The sequence below is a fragment of the Oryctolagus cuniculus genome, chromosome X, assembly GCF_051225735.1.
Source record: "Oryctolagus cuniculus isolate XC-2025 breed Fujian yellow rabbit chromosome X, ASM5122573v1, whole genome shotgun sequence".
Classification (NCBI taxonomy): domain Eukaryota; kingdom Metazoa; phylum Chordata; class Mammalia; order Lagomorpha; family Leporidae; genus Oryctolagus; species Oryctolagus cuniculus.
Genome location: NC_142888.1, coordinates 108334591 through 108351155, shown reverse-complemented (window position 1 = coordinate 108351155; position 16565 = coordinate 108334591). Strand labels below are relative to the sequence as shown.

The following is a 16565-nucleotide window of genomic DNA, read 5'->3' as shown; positions in this document are numbered from 1 at the left end:
ACTCCAGATTACCTTCTTCCCTTAATCCTGTCACTCTCTCTCCTTCACCCACCTCATCTCTTCCTGTCTATCCCACGCTACCCCCTCCCCTTTAGCTCACCTCACATGCCCTTCTTTACCCTTTGTCCCACATCACCCCCTCCTTTGCCTCATCTCTCCCCTATTCTTTACCTAATGTCTCCTTTCCCCTTCATTCCCCCCACTTCCTTCCTTTTATTCCACATCGCTTCATCCCTTCACTCCACATCACCCCCCTCTCATCCCCACCCTTTATTCCCTCATCCCTCACCCCCACTTAACCTCTCCCCCTCAGCTCTCGAGAGATGTCCCACCCACATCCAAAATTTTCAAAAAAGGAAAAAAAAGAACAAACACACACAGTAAGCCATGAATATGCTGCTGCCACAACACAGATGTTTATTAATGATTAAATGCCAGAGAAGTTTTCACAATCACAAATCTTCGAGCTCTGCGGTTGTTACCCATGGTATGATCGATTTCTATCCCTCAATACAATACATTCTTCATTCTATGGATTGTAGCAGTTGTTACCCCTCAAAATCAGCTGTAATTTTATATGTCATACATAACCCATACCTGTGTGTTACCAGTGCATGTCCCTGCATAGAGGAACTACAGAGACAATAGATTATGTCATTTGTAATCAGGTGACTTAAACTACTTGGAACTATGTGTCTGTACCTAATTATCTGTTTTGCTGACAACAACCTGTGTCAGCTGTCTTTAAAACTGATCCAGGTAATAAAATCTAATTTGTCCTCTAACTTTTTGACCCCAGAAAACTAGTTAGAATTGTACTTGAGGTTTCCCTGTTGGCGTGACCTGAGCAAAACTGCACAGAAATTTGGGAGTGGCTGTTTGATGAGCCACCAGTCTAAATAATTGAGGTGGGTGGGAAATCCTGAGGCGATGGAGTGACTGCGGGGACACGGCTATGAGTTGGTGTGACATGGTTTAGCATTAATTGTTTGTCAGCTGTCAGTAGGCTGACCTAACGTTCCAGCATGCCTCTTGAGGGCCTTTCCAATTGAGCTCTCGGGAGGAGGGTAGGAAAGTCAGGAAAAACATGCAATCCCCTTTGAGGGAGGGAAAGCACCTCGAGATTTGTGAGCTTCTCTGGGACAGGTGTTTACCACAAATGTCACATCAATTAAAGGAAGGGCTGTAGTGAAAGAAAGCCAGGATCAGGGGTAAAAGAGAAAGGCAAGGTAGCACCAGGGAGCCTGGGCATGGCACAGAAACATCTCTGCTTTGACCAGCTGAAGAGAACAAGCTTCCCCAGCGGATGGGGCTGGCAGTGTGTTTTGGAATTCCCATCCTGACCCGAGCATCAGGGGGAACTCCTTCTCATCCTCAAATCTTTGTCTTCCAGATTCTCCTTAATGTTTCCTGTGACATCTCAGGTCTACCCCCACCCTTTTCCCCTGGCTGGCACCTTATAGAAGGAAATACATCTAAGGAAACAAGTAGCCGATGCCAGTTTGGGCCTCCTTCTCCCGGGGCACACGGAGCAATGGGCGGTCTTGCTCCGGAATGGGGGGGTTACCCGCTCCTTCCTCATCGTCATGGGAACGGGCAGTGCCGGGAGGCACAGCTGGCTCCTCAGAGGAACCTGGAAAATAGTAACAATGTTAACTCCTTAACTTTCTAGACTTCATACTTTGCACAGCACCCAAGGCACTAAGAACTAATTCTAAGTTTCAAAAACAGTATGAGGCAAGAAGATATGGCAGGAACGATTATCCCCACCTGAGCTACAAGAAAACTGCAGCCTAACAGAACACAGATTCTCAGTCTAGGACCACTGTGGGAACTGGGAGATGAGCTGGATTAGGGAAGAGAAACCTTCTGCTTAAAGCAAATGGACAACATCACCGGGGAGACGGGGAAGAGGGCGTCCTCCCAACAACCACCACCACCCTACAAGTAGCCTGACTAATTTGACTAAGCAAATGAGTAACAAAGCTGGAGCTGGAAGCTTACAACACTGAATGGGAAGGAAAAAGCAGGTGTCACTCTTAACTGACTCTGGGGAGAACTGGTAGTCCATCATGTGGCCAGGCTGAGACTTGTTTTCAAGGAGAGTGATGCCTAAAGGAAATACCACTTTTGCATCTTCTTTATGGAAGTGAATTGTCTTATGACTTTGAACTTCTTTAGGGTCCAGATCTTTAGGCACTGGGATTTCTTCTATGTTCATGACTTCTTCAAGATCAACAGCCAGGTGTTGTGGAGGGTCTGGGATTGTAGTGAGAATGGAGACATCTTCAGTCTCTGGAACCACTATGTTAGCCTCATCTGCCTCAAATGCATTGGCTCCATCTTTGTGCGAATCTGGAATTTCATTGTGAATTTGGGGAGTCTCACTCTCCGGGACCGCATTGGGCACTGAGTCTCCTTCAGGACTGGGAGATTCTTCAGAGTCTTGGTTTCCACCAACATCAGAGGCTTCTTCCTGTCCCGGAGTTTCTTCATCAGCGGAGTCTTCTTCATTGCTTGGGACTCCACTCACATCTGAGGATCCTTGCTGGTCTTGAATTTCTCCAAAATCAGAGACACCTTCAGGGCTGGTAACCACGTGAAGAGCCAGGACCTCTCCAGGGTTTGCGTCTTCTTCAGGGACTGCGATTCCATTGACCTCTGGAGCTTCTTCGTGATTTGGGATTTCTTCAGCATCTGTGGCTTCTTCATCACTGGGGAACCCATCAAGAGCTGGGATCTCGTCGGGACTGGGATCTCCTTCAGAGTATGAGAGCCCATTAACCTCTGGGGATTCAAGATTGGGAATTTCAGGTCCATCAGGGGCTTGTTCAGGGCTTGGGACCACATGAAGAGCTGGTACTTCTTCAAAATCAAGATCTTCTTCGGAGTCTGAAATCCCATTGACCTCTGGGGATTCTTCAGGATCTGGGATTTCATCAGCATTTGAACTTTCATCATTTGGGACTTCATCAACAGCCGGGACCTCGCCAAGACTGGGGTCTTCTTCAGAATCCTGAGTCTCATCGTTATCTAAGGCATCTGCATGATCTGAGATTTCATCAGTGTCTAAGCCCTCTTCATTACCTGGAATTTCATCAGTATCTGAGGCTTCTTCATTGTTCGGAATCACATCAAGGTATGGAACCTCTGCGACGTTAAGATTCTGGGGGTCTTCAAAATCTGGCCCTTCTTCAAGATCAGGGTTGGGATTTTCTCCAGTGTTCGGAATATCTTGCACATCTGGGGCTCCTTCAGGGTCTGGAACCATATCAAAATACGGCATTTCTTCAAAATCTGGGATCTCAATGAGTTCTGGAATTTCATCATCAGGTTCTAGAATATCTTCAAGGGGAGGGAGATCATCAAAATTCAAAGTATCATCATCATCATCATCATCATCTTCATCAAGTTCTGGTATGCCTTCAAGATGTGGGCCTTGAATGTCAAGGTCACTTGGGATTTCAAGACTTTGAACTTCCCCAAAGACTACTCCTTGATCCAAATATTCAAATACTATCTCTTCATTGACTGATACATCTTCCTCAGAGAACTCATCTTCCTCAAGGGGCTCATCTTCAGCAAGGACATGGCCCTCAGGGAGGGCCTGACCTTCAGCTAGGGCCTGACCTCCAGTAGGGAACTGACCTTGAGCAAGGACAGCAGCGCGCACTTCAGCAGAGGTTTCCACAGGGTCAGAAAGCAAAGCATCCTCTTCCATCTTTATGCGTGCACTCCTGAATGGGAAGGAATTTGGAAAAGTGAGTGAGTTGGTGTACTTAAGTTGATTAAATATGGTCTGAGATTGGAAGCCTTCATAGGAGAATGTGCTTCAGGCACGGCATAAACAACCTCCCCCCACCCCCACCCCAAAGAAAAAGCCACTTACTGGATCTTCCTCAAGTTCCTGCGTCTGATAAAATCCAGGGCTTCAGGGCTGGACTTCCACACACGCTTGGCCACCTGCCTCTGAATATGGGGAGGCACCTGAGTAAAAATAGCAACATTAGCCTGTATCACACAGCTCTTTCTCATTTATACTCATCTCTTTCAAGTACCCAGGACTGAAGGCACCAGAACCAAGTAACACACAGGAGGAGTGTCTCAGCTGGGAGATTTTGTAGCTGCTTGCTCTGGCTGCCCATGTATACTCTCCTCTGCTTGTGAACAGGAGAGGCATGTGTAAAACATGTGTATGCAAAACTTCTACCTACCTGGAAAAGGATATCCCAGTTGTCAATCATGGCACGGACCACATTGACAGAAGCAACATAGTGGTCCATCCCCAGCTTTGTCTTCCTGGACTCCCTCTTGCCAAACTTTCCCTTCTTCAGGAGAGCAGATCCGAACACCAATGCCAAATTGGTGGAGGTCATCCGGTTGCCTGGGACCTAGGTAAATGAAAGCAGAAATGATTGGGCCTCAGGTAGGACTGGTAATTGTACAAATAGATGCGTTGTCTTTATTCGTGTTTCTGCTTCCTTCTCCTTCCCAGCCTCTCCCACTCATATGCTGCCACACAGGTTCCCTACTAGGGCTCTTGCTATCCTTTCCCAGATCTCTTTACCAACTGTCCATCAATGCCAATGGAGTCCTCGCAGTTCTCAGTGATTTTGTGCAGGGCCTTCAGCAGACGCTCCAAGGTGTCACTGTGGCAGGGTGGCATCAGGTAGACCAGCAACTGCAGGGCAGAAAGCTGATCCTGGGGCTTTAGAGCTAAAGGAAGGCAAACAGAGGCTAGCTCAGGGGGCTAGCCTTGGCAACAGCCTGATACAAAGAAAGATGAGATTCTGCTTGAAAACTGATGGCAACTATGGAGAAAGTTCCCAGGTAACTTGCCTTTGCTCATTTCTAAAGCATTTAAGCTCTTGGAGCCCTGAAAGCAAGGAGCACTTCTGTCAAAACCAGACCTCCACTAGGGAACCTGGGTTATTCTTGGCCCTGAGAGGGCACACACAACTTTAAGAAGCTCTAGAGAAATTTTGAGGCAACAGACTTATAGTGGACCATTAACAGATACAAGGGAAGTAAACTGGAGAGGCTTTTGCTTAAATTTTTTGTGTTTTCAATTGTCAAATAATGATTGTATATATTCCGGAGAGGTGGTTCTCTTCTGATGTTCATTCTTCCCTAATCCCTTGGGGTCCCTAGACCGCCTGGCCCGCTGTAATGTTTTCTTTCCTTGCCCAACAAAGGGAGAACAGAAGACTCACTGGCAGTCAGGAGGAAGGACATGTATAGATCATCTGGCAGCAGAGAGTCCTTCATGTCACGGAAGAACTCCTTGAGGAGTGCGGCCACGTCGTGCACATTCTGAGTGTCATCTAGCACTACATCCAGACCCTGGTCAAATTCTTCACGGAGCTGGAAAAGGCAAGAGAAGACAGGAGTTGTCTGTCCTGCCCACCACAGGCTCCACTTTGGTTATTCCTTCAATAAATCAGAGGCTTCTGTGAAGGTAGATGGCGATAAGGTGCGCTGGGCGCTGGGGCGGGGGAGAGGCTAGAATGAAGACTCTGCTCCTCCTACCAGGAATGAGACTGCTCTCCAGTTGTATGGGGAGCGCCCCCTCCACCTGCTTTTTCTCACCCCAGAAACATGTACGCACAGCCAGATTACCTGACGCACTCTCTGCGCAGAGTATTCCAGGGTGAAAATTCCCACTGTGCTTAATCCTGAAAGAAAAGACCAGGTGATGCTAAGCATCTTGGAACTTCTTTCCTATGGCATTTCGCATCTCTTCAGGTGCATTCCAGACTCTGCTGGTGTGTGTTGGGGAGGGGGGACCCAAACCTTCATCCCAGGACCCTGTGTCTCTCTCCATCTCTAGACCACTCCTCCTTTCCTTTGTATTGCCTCCTTCCTTAAGTTATTTCCAGCTCCCTTACCATGCTTCTCAATGAATTTGCAGCAAGCCTCAACAACCTGGGGGATTTGTTTGGCAATCGGATTGAGGCTCATCTTCCTCTTGGATCCCAGAAGTCGCCGTCCGATTGGAAATGACACCCTGGAAAGTTGCAGGGTCTGCAGCAGCAGAGCCCCGCCCTCCAGCTCAGCCAGGCTATCCACAGACACGGCGCCCTGTGGAGAAGCCCAGAGGACGTTAAAATGGGGGTTGAAGGAGGGGATACTCAGACCCTCCGAGCCCCGCAAGACATTCAGAACACGTTTGCCCAGTCTCCCCGCCTCCCTGTAAGTACTCAGGCTTTGACCTGCCAGCCCCCACAAACTCGTACAACCTTTCAGGAGGTTCCCCTGCCTGAAACCTGGGGGAGGGTTCACTCACTCGACGCCCGCGGCGCGTGAACGCCCGGGGCAAAGTGGGCTCATTCCGCCTCCGACTGAAAAAGCGCCTGATGCGACCAAACATCCTTTGCACCACGTTTCCCCGACGACGGCCCGCACCCTGACCGGTGGCTTCCTCAACCTGCATCGCGGCTGTCAGTTCCAAATGCTTGCGCCGGGTAAGCTCATTCACCAGCACCTCTTCCAGGTGAATGCCAAAAGTCTTCAGGGAGACTGTTGGGGAGGGAGGGAAAGAATCGGGAACGTTAAAACCCTGAAATGCTAAAATCAAGGAGGAACCGAAGGGGCTGGAACACTCTTCCAAGCAACCACAGGCAGCCAACCTCACCCCAGGAGACCCGCGGCGCCCCTCCCTGAGGAGCAAGTCAAAAAGACCCTGCAGGGCTCAAGGCAAAAGATCTCAGCCCCCAGTCAGCTACCCGGGCGGGGCACCAGGTTCCTGCCGGAAGTCCTACCGGGATGACCACCTGGAAGCAGTGAGTGAGTTCCTCAGTTTGATCTGACTGGGGTGGGTCCACCGGGAAGGTTTAGGCAGACCTGAGAGGACCGCCCCATGTGCCCGCAGCTATTGTGCCATTTCCGGATACCACCTCCAGGGGATTTCTGGGAGGGCGGGGGAGGGTCTCTGGGGTCCGTGGGCGTCGCCCAGTCTCCAGAAGCCAGGGCCGCGCTACAGGGGTGGGGGGGATGGGGGTGGGGGTGGGGTGCCCCATTCAATTTCTTTTCTACAGAAAATGCGAGGGACCCTCACCCCTCTGTTGTCCTCTTAAAAGCAGAAACCACTTCTCCAAGGTGTTTGGACGGTCAATGGGTAGAGCTACAGGAAGAGAAAAAGAAAAGAGACGCGCACACTCACACACAAATAGGATTTCACAAGTGACTAAAACATCGCCATGCATCGATATGCGGCAGGGGGAGGGGGCGCTGGGGAAGGGAGGCTCAGTCCAACACGCGAGAAGTGGTTTGCCTGCTCTCGGCCTCAGTTTCCCCGCCTGACACCAGGACCAATCTCATCTAACACATAGGAGATTCTCAAGAATTTAACCAAAGCACAAGATTGGAGGCGCCGCGCGCGCACGTTGCATCTTGCTACGCACCAGTGATCGCTCCACACAACACTTCCAACAGAAATTCAGGGGCTGAGGCGCCCGGATCATGCAACAGGCTAAAGGAGGGGCTGCCCGCAGCGCCACCGCGGGTAGGGGTAGCCAAGTTACTGCCGGCGCGCAATCACCCGGGTTGCCGACGGCTCAGCGAGCTGCGGCGCGAGAATCAGCGACACCAGACTGTCCCCGCGCTCCGAAACCGGCCGCCGCGGCTGCCCGCCGGGTCTCTTCGCCCTTCGCTTCACTCTGTTCCGGCTGCGCCTGTGGCGCGCGCCTAGCAAATCTGCCGCCCCCTGCCCTTTTCAATCCTTCCGGGGCGCCCCTCAGTCCACGCGTCTCCCTAGCTTCCCCCGCTTGGCTCAGCGCTCAGCTCAGCGCCCCGTGCCCCGGAGATCCCCCGGCGGTGCGCTCGAACCCGGTCCAGTGCTGCATCCCGCCGGCTCCCCAGCGGCCGCCTGGGGAGGGTAGCGCGCACACAGAACCTCCCGCCGCCACCCCCGACACTGCACCGCCCTCCTGATCTTCTCCAGGTTTCGCGCGTGTCTCTCTCCCTGTCTCGCTGTCTCTCTCAACCCCTCTGTCTGTTCTGTCCCGGTCCTCTCTAAAAGTGTCCCTCTGTGCCTCTGTCCCGATCTGCGGGATTCTCACCCCGTACCTTGTATGTCTGTCTCTTCTCCTGTCCTCTGTGCACCTGTCTGTCCCGGACATTTGCCTGTCTGTCTTACTGTACCTTACCCCCCACCCCCACCCCGGTCTCTGACCCAACTCAACTCATCTTTACCTTTTCCGAAATTCAACAAACAAGCCTTCAACTCCCGCTGCCTCAGCTCCCCAAGCATTAGGAGAACCGACCAGGTCCGACACTGGGCTCGTGTCCCTCCCTTCCTCCAGGACCCCTAATCCGTCCCGGCGAGCCCGAGGGGCATCCACTCGCCCGGAGGCGAGGATGCCACACTCCGGGGTACAACTCACCTCTGTCCGGTTTGAATTCAGAGAGGAAATGTCTGGCCACGAGTTCGTGGTAAGCAGTCTCTTGCAGCTTCAGACGCTCCAGCTCGGAGAGGCTGTGTATTGATACCATCTTCGTCCTGCGGTCAGGGTTGTGTCCTGGGGCTCCTCCCAGGACGCTCACTAAAAAAATGAAGGCAGACAACAACAGCAAAGGGGGCATGATTCTGGAGCACAGTGTCCTTGCTGTCTTCCGAAAAGGGATGCAGCCACCCATTCTGGAATCGGATGATTATCAGGGCTGCATCATCCAATTGTCACTGGACCTGGTGGAGAGAACTATAAGGGGGGTAGGGGAGGAGGGAAAACTGGGAGGCGGCTTCACCCTCAAGCAGAGCTGCCTCTGGTTGCTTATTAAAAAAAAAAATCCAACTTACAAAAAAAAAAAAAAAAAACAGCCCTGAACACACACTCCAGAAAAGAGAAAACCTAATTGGCAAAAGGAAGGAAGGGAAAGATTTTTTTTTTAACTTTCAATTTTTTAAAAAGCACTTTGAGATAAAATAAGATAGTATTTTCCATCAACTAATTAGAACATTGAAAGAGTTTATTTTGTGTCTTGATGATGATACTTGATGCTGTCCAGGTTGGGTAAACAGGGGATTTTCTTCTGGGTTAGGAGCACTGTAAATTTATACAACCCTTCCAGAAAACATAGTGGACACACAAGTCTACAGCCAAAAATCATCCCCAGTCCCTTTGACCCAAAAATCCAAAATTTTCATTTCTAGGAATATATCCTAATGAACTTTTCCAACAGAGAAGAAAAAAAAAACTATATGCAGATGAGCTGGAACAGGAATAAAAAATTAAAAATTAAAAAAATAAAGAGAAAAAAGCTAGCCCAGCAATAAGATTGGTTATATAAATTATGTAATGACCTCAGTATGAAAAAGCATGCAATCATTAAAGTGATGTTTACAAAGAGATTTTTTAACAACAAATATAAAGTGCAGAATTGTGTTAATTATAACTGTGTGAATAAAAGCATGCATAAAAATAAAAGGCTAAAGGAAATGCACACAAATTGTAACAGGCTGTGTTAAACAGTGGGATTTTGTGTACCTTTGCCTTTTCTTATCTACAACAAATTGTACAACTTGGTTATATTACTTTCCATGAAAAGAAAAATGTGTACCAAAACAAACATCACTGCCAGACCATTTCTAGGGAGCCTCTCTACACAAAACTGGCGAGCAGAGTGAAGTTGGTCTTCACGTGATGTGCATTCCAGGTGGAGCCCACCACCTCATACTGCTCCTGGGCTGCACGGGATCCCCCAGCAGGGGTTTTCCCACACTGCACACCTCATCCTTTCCTGTCTATCCTCTATTACTCATTCGTTCTTTCATTCATTCATTAACAACAACAACAACAACAAAGACAAGAAAACTATTAATTGCCCACTTAGTGCCTGGTGCAAAAGATTCAAAGAATGAGCAAGACAGTATTACTCCTTTCATGAAAGATTTAACAGTGCAGTGAAGGAGATACACAGGTTAGCAACAATGTACAAAACCTTGTGATAAGTCAGTTGGCCAATATATAAACAAAGTACTCTGAGAGCAGAAAAGGAGAAAACATCTTAGTCTGCCTGGAGACAGGCAGGGTGGGGGAGCGTCCAGAGAACAGCTTGTGCAGAGGCAAAGAGATGGGAGAGAGGCTGCCATCTTCTAGAAGCTTTCTTAAGGGATTGGAAGGAGCTAAATCTGGATGGGCAGGGATGAGTTCATGAATGGCCCTGTAAGCCATGCTAAGGAGGTGCACTGCCTCCTGAAGGCACCAGGGAACCACCACGGGATTTTAGGCAGAGGGTGATGGAGTAAAGGATTACACCTTGGAAAAATCACAGAGAGCCAGGAGAAGCTTGCTTAGAGTAGAGAGCTCAATGTAGGAAGAACAGCCAAGAGGCAAGGGAGGCTAACCCATGCCAGTGTCACTGGCGCTGGAGCAGAGGATGGATTGTATGGGAGGAATTGACAGGACTTGGGGCCAATTTTTACTTGTAATGGAGAGGGAAGAATTTAGGGTAGCTCCCAAGTTTGGGATTTGGGTGAATATGTATATGCTGCTTCCCAGTAGAGAAAAGAATGTGGCACGTGGGGTACTAAATCTTTTGACTAAAAGGGAAGTATTCGTGTGCTATTTTTCCTGATGTTCCCTTCCAAGAATATTCTATATATTATTTAGACAAGAGGGGGAGCTTAAATTTCAAAGATCAGGTAATGTGGCTTTGAAAGAGAAAAGGTAGGTAAAGGCTTACCATGCAGTAATTCACACAAATGAGCTATCTTCTGTCCAAAAAGCAAACCTCACTTTGAATGTTGTCTCCAAAATTCTCTTTCACCTACTTTCCTTAAAGATGTTGGAAATGCTGGCCAGATATGAGGTGCAGTATAAAAAAGAATGTGGGGCCTTTCCTCTTAGCTTTTGAACTAAGCTAAGAGGAAAGCCCTCCACATGGATTTTAAAGCCCTTTCAACTGCAAAGTACCATCCCTTAGACTCAAAGTGAGCACCCAAACCCAACCACCAAACTGCAACCAGAAAGTAACCATTTTCACCAAAGCTACATGCATCTGCACAGTTCCAGAATAAGCCTCTAGCAATCCCCCACTGGAGATGGCAGGTCCAGAGCCTCTCAGTCCAGGGTCTCATCCTGGCACACAGAGCCTAGCTCTGATTTAAATTTTCTAACATCCCTCCCCCTCTCCCCTTGCCCAAATCCAGACATTTTTGTACCTGTCTTGGAGTTCCAGCTATTTCTTCTTATTGAGGCTTACCAGTTCTGATAATCCAAAGAGCAGGGCTGGTTCTCTTACCCAAAAGCAGGAGGAAAAGAAATCCCTCCCTTCCCCAAAAAACAAGGTAAGAACAAGCAGTAAATCCTCAAATCAATGCCATCCCCAGAAGGAGAGAGAGAGAGAGAGAGAGTGAGAGAGAGAGGGAGAGAGAGAGAGGGAGAGAGGGAGGGATGGAAGGAGAGAGGGAGAGAGGGGGAGAGGGAGAGAGAGAGAGAGAGAGAAGCCTTTGAGAGATGAGTCAGCCTCGATGCTTACAATTCTGAAGGAAATCAAAGGCCTTAGAATAAACCGTTTGTCATTGCCTCCCTGCTTGAACATACAGGGCTAAACTTAAGAGCAGTCATAAGCTGCAGTTCTGCAAAACTGACACGTTCTTGCTGGACCTCAATCCTTGCAAGGCACCAGTGGGATATAAGACAGAAGCAGAGTTAGAAGGAACAGTGTGCCCAGACCAGAGGCACATGGGCAGGATGGGGAGGGGAGAAGCAGACACCTCAGACGCTGTGAAACAGGTGCAGAACAGGTTCTTGAGATTTGAATACCCTCAGTTCTCAGGTCTGACTTTCCAAGTGGAGCCCCAAAGGAGGCTTCCTACAGAGAAGTGTCAAGAGACCTCTCCTGCTCCAGATGGTCTCCCCCTTCCTCCTTCATCAGGCCACAGCACTAGCTTGAAGTGACCATGAGACCAAATAGGGACTCAAGAGGATGGTGAGAGCAAACTGGCTTGTGGGTTCAGTTGATAATTCAAGACATCTGTAAAAGCAGTATCTTTAGGCAAAGATCTGGTCTGGGCACTGGAGTTGGAGCCAAACAGAACTGAGTTCAAATCCAAGCTTTCTGATCTCTTAGCTGTGTGACCTGAGGATAGTCAGTTGGATTCTCTCAGCCTCAGTGGTCTCCTCTATAAAATGGGGAGTGGGGGTGGGGGGAGGTGACACAATACACATTGCAGTGGTTGTGCGAGAGTTAAATGAATAATGTATGTATGGTATTTAGCATTGGTTTTTAATAAACAGGTTGATGCTAGAGGTGATTTGCAAAGGGCCTGAATTTGCTGGCAAACATCAGGCTTCAAAAGTAATTACATAAAATTAGGATGTGTTATCAATGCATTGAGCAACCTACTCTGTTCAATCTCTACTAAATTTGAATTTGTTTAACACAGGCAAAGAGATCTTGGGAGACTATTGAGAACAGGTCTTTCTGCTTCACTCTCCAAGCTCACCAGGGTCAAATATTCAAATATCACCTTATAAGATTTAGGAGAATTAACTGCATAGGTCAATTGAAATCAATGCTATTATTCAGGTTAGTAAAATGGCTGTATGTCCCAAAATTAATTTCTCTTTCAAACCATCCAATTTTATATTGTCACTAGCAAAAGAACATATAATTTCATGTGGATCAGTAAATGGGGCTAGGATATTAGCAGACACCAAGAGCGATAATTTGAACAAAGAGCAGAGGGACACCCAGATCAAGACCCCAGCAGTACAAAAGGGGAAATACACTTGGGTGGCATCAAGCCTGTTCCTCATGTCCTCCCAAAATGCATGGCACAGATGGAGAAACAAATTAATGTTGGAAAGGTCACCTGCTTTGACTTTGGGAGGATGGAAATGCTTTCAACTAGGCACAAATCCACAGCCTTCACCATTTGGAGAACTAATTTACTCAATTGCCCCACATCAAATAGTTGGGAATGGTGCAGTGCTCACTAGTAAACACCCACGAGAAAAAAAATATCCCCGGCTGCACTGATGCTGTGCTTTGAATCCTTATAAATTAGACACTTCATGGCGTCATCAGATTTTTGCTCCAAGCCTCTGGGAGCTCCTCAGAGTTTGAGAAATTGATAGTGAATGGGGCCGGGTGCCCAGAAAGTATTGCATCTGCATTATTCAAATGTCTACAGGCAGTGGCAATGGATAAAGACATCCCCATTAATACATCGCAACATGGAAAAGAGATACGGGTCTCTAGATGAAAACATTTGGGCACCAATTTGGTCTGTGGACACGTTATCTCATTCATCCCTGAGCATTAATGAGTTAGCCTTTAAGTTGTTATCCCATAACCTCCATTTCAGTAAAGGCTGCAGATGCCGTGAACAAAATGACTCATTTTATCCTATGCGGTGGCGATGCCCCAAGATAATTAAATGTGGGGACAGTGTTCGGTAATACATAGAGTTATCCCATCATGTCATAGCAGACACTCATAAACTAGAGGTAGGATTGTTAAAATATATTGAAAGCAGCCCCAGCTTCAGAAAAAGAAATACTTCAGGAACTACTTAACTATGGTTATCCTAATATTCTGATGTGAATGTATTCAGAATATGGTTCAGAGATAGAAAGGGACCTTAGCCATCAACTAGCCCCAAACTTCTCTACAGTTCAGGAACCTGAGGCTCAGAGAGGGACAGGAGTCTCCCAAGACCACACAGCAATTTGACAGCAGAGCCTGGACAGAACACAGATATCCTCAGCCTCGGGGCTCTTGCCAGTACCCCAACCAACTTTTCCTTAATAGTGGCAAGACTCAGCATCACTAAAAAATGAAATAAAACAAATTCACATGTTCAAAGCCCAATCCCATAAGCCAGTACATCCTGGTAAAATAAGTTCAGTCATCATTCCACATTACGCGGGATGCATGCTTTTTCACTTGTATTGAACAACTCCAGCTCAGAATGAGGAAAGACAATATATATAAACAAGGTGATATGACACCAAACACAACACAACAAGATGTAGACATGCTGACTATTGTCTGCAGTGTGTGTTAGTGTGCATAATTAGCACTGCCATCACAAGCTGTGGCTCATAGATCCTTTTTTTTTTTTTTGGTTGCTGCTTCCACTAAATTTTAGTGGAAAAAGCAAAAAAGTAAAATTAAGACGTCCTGTCAATAGGAAGTAAAAATATTTAACGCCTAATTAGATTTATGCTTTTTGTTTTCTCAAAAGCTTTACATATGTCCATTATCTCCAAATCCTAGCACACAGTAGGTGTTCAATGTGTTTGTTGGCTGAATCATAGGATTATAGATTCTGAGGGTTTGAGGGAACATAAAGGGCTTATAATTAAAACAACTATTCGTGACTCACAAATAAATGAATCATGCCACTTTATTCTCACAACAACCCCTGGGAAAGAGGTAGGTTGAGCATTATTTTCCCCCATTTCAAAGATAACAACAAACTATGGCCCTGGAGAGATTGTGACTTACCTCAAGTTGTACAAAACTACCATGTAATGTGGAAACTAGCTGACCCAACCTATATCTTGCCATTCTCACCAAACCATAGCTTTTCTGGGTATCCATAAGCAACATCTGCTGTCTGCAGCAGGAATGTCAAAGTCAAGACTACCTTCTTGCCTAAGGAAGTAGCTGGACTTCTGTGGTCTCATTCATATTATAGTGATCTATGCCATTCCTTGGGAAATGGGAATGAAGATACAAGTGATACAGGTAGTTATAGCTATAGATGATATAGATTTGAAAAAAAAAAAAAAACCTGTCATGAAAGGTAGAGGAATTACAGGAGAAAGGCACCACAACCTCAATATATTTATCTCTATATATCTCTAACCCAGCCCACCCCAACCTCATATCTCGCTACTGACATATGGACTGGAACTTGGGTTCAAACCCCAGCCTCATCATATGGAAATTCACACACTCCCCAACTATGTGACTGGTAGCAAATTATCTCACTTTTCACATCTCGGATCCATGATTTTGCTAAGTAGGAATCATGACACCTATTAGGTACAACTGTGGGGACTATTTAATAAAAGAGTGAAATGAAAGATACTTGCAATGGGTGTAGGGCTGTACCAAAGTGAGGCATTGCTTCCCCTGCCCCAAATATCTGAGAGTCAAGTTTGAGAGCAGTTAGTACTCACCGACTGTCAGCAAAAAGTATACTTGCAGAGGGGATGAGAAGAACTGTTTCTTCACTGAATGTTTCGTGATCAGAGAGGCAAGGCAGGGTATGGGGGGGGCTAGTCTGTAAAATGTAGAAAACAAGCTAACTGACCCACAAAAGGGATTTGGTCTGTGACTTTGGCTTCCTCAGCACAGTATGCAAGCCATCCAAGCTATATATGGTGGAGGGAAGGGAAGAGACATCTGGAGTAGAAAGCCTCAGTCCCTGCCCTTGAGATCTGACAGTCTAGTTGAAGGTCACATAAATGTCAAGGGTCTGAAGGACTCTCAAGAAAGACCCATGGTTCTAACATCATCCTTTCCTGCGCTAATTTAATTTCTTCTCCTTTATTCCTTTAAGAACTACTAAGAATCAACTGTTTCCCCAGGCCCATTAGCACTATGAAGACCCTTACTCAGCTGTGGGTTTTTAGTACACACTGAGTGAATTCCAATTCATTCTTCCCATCTTAATTCCCCAGCGCTCTCCAAAGACTCCCTCTTCCAGTCTCTTTCCACTTTACACACACACACCACACACATGTCCTCACACTCTTGCCCATATATATTTCCACACAGAAAATACCCCTATCCCCTCTTCCCTGAAATAGAGGGAAAGAGGGAAATGAGACCCTGACTAAGAGAGGGCCATCCAGCATTTGCCTCTCCAAACCACATCTGAGAATTCTATAGAATGGGCATGAGACAGCAAAGATCCATGAGGTCACTCTCCCAGTCCATAAGAACAGAGGCCATGGCAAGGAAAGCTTCAGAATATAGAGGATCTCAGAATCTCTACTTATCAGCTTCTGCACCAACCCCACTGCTTCTCTTCTCCTTTGACTGCATCTTCCCCCAACCAGCATCCAATTTTCTGCCAGTTTTCTTTTTCAAAATCCTGTATGAGTGACTGTCATAGGGAATTGGGACTGTGGGAGATGTTTTCTCCCTGTAGTTTTCATGATCCAAATAGCATTTAAAGCCTGCATTAAAACAACCATATCTTTAAAATACAAATGTCTATTCCTCTATCCATCCCTTTGCAAAATTAGACTACTGTCTGGGCTATGATGCAGTGAACAAAAGCCCCAGACAAGAGTCCAGAGGTCCTCAGTTACTAACCAGCTGAGTGGCCTTGGGCAAGTCCACAAGCTCCTCTAAACCCAAAATACAACCGGTATAATTTATGATCATCCCAACACAGTAGAGACACAGCCCTCACGTCTGCAAAGTCTTTGATTATTCTGAGAGACAGCAAACTCCAGGACGTGGGGCCAGGGGGCCACAATCTGCGGTTGGAGAGTGCCCCCTCCCCAGCCCTTCCGCAGGCCTGTGACCCCCCCCCCCCCACGGCAGGGTGCAAACCCTTAGCCTAGAGCTAGGATGGGTGCGTGATGGGGAAGGGA

General features: G+C 47.2%; 1 protein-coding gene across 7 annotated transcripts in view; it reads right to left on the bottom strand.

Moving 5' to 3' along the window:
- Window positions 1-392: 392 nt before the first annotated feature.
- The window catches only part of ARHGAP36 (Rho GTPase activating protein 36), a 31205-nt gene continuing 15032 nt past the window's right edge, over window positions 393-16565 (bottom strand). Inside the window, exons 2-13 of one of the 7 annotated variants that reach the window (XM_008273208.5) lie at window positions 8385-8543; window positions 7058-7123; window positions 6287-6519; window positions 5889-6081; window positions 5620-5675; window positions 5214-5364; window positions 4568-4716; window positions 4215-4391; window positions 3890-3987; window positions 3649-3737; window positions 3088-3261; window positions 393-1633 (exon numbers count right to left, since the gene is read on the bottom strand). In XM_008273208.5, coding sequence (XP_008271430.1) covers window positions 1476-1633; window positions 3088-3261; window positions 3649-3737; window positions 3890-3987; window positions 4215-4391; window positions 4568-4716; window positions 5214-5364; window positions 5620-5675; window positions 5889-6081; window positions 6287-6519; window positions 7058-7123; window positions 8385-8543 — 1703 coding nt within the window. In that variant the 3' untranslated portion in view covers window positions 393-1475. Of the gene's footprint in view, window positions 1634-3087; window positions 3262-3648; window positions 3738-3889; window positions 3988-4214; window positions 4392-4567; window positions 4717-5213; window positions 5365-5619; window positions 5676-5888; window positions 6082-6286; window positions 6520-6761; window positions 6889-7057; window positions 7124-7540; window positions 7871-8384; window positions 8744-16565 lie in introns of those variants that run through there. The other 6 variants (XM_051827537.3, XM_089324935.1, XM_070067229.2 and 3 more) reach the window with 6 other exon arrangements.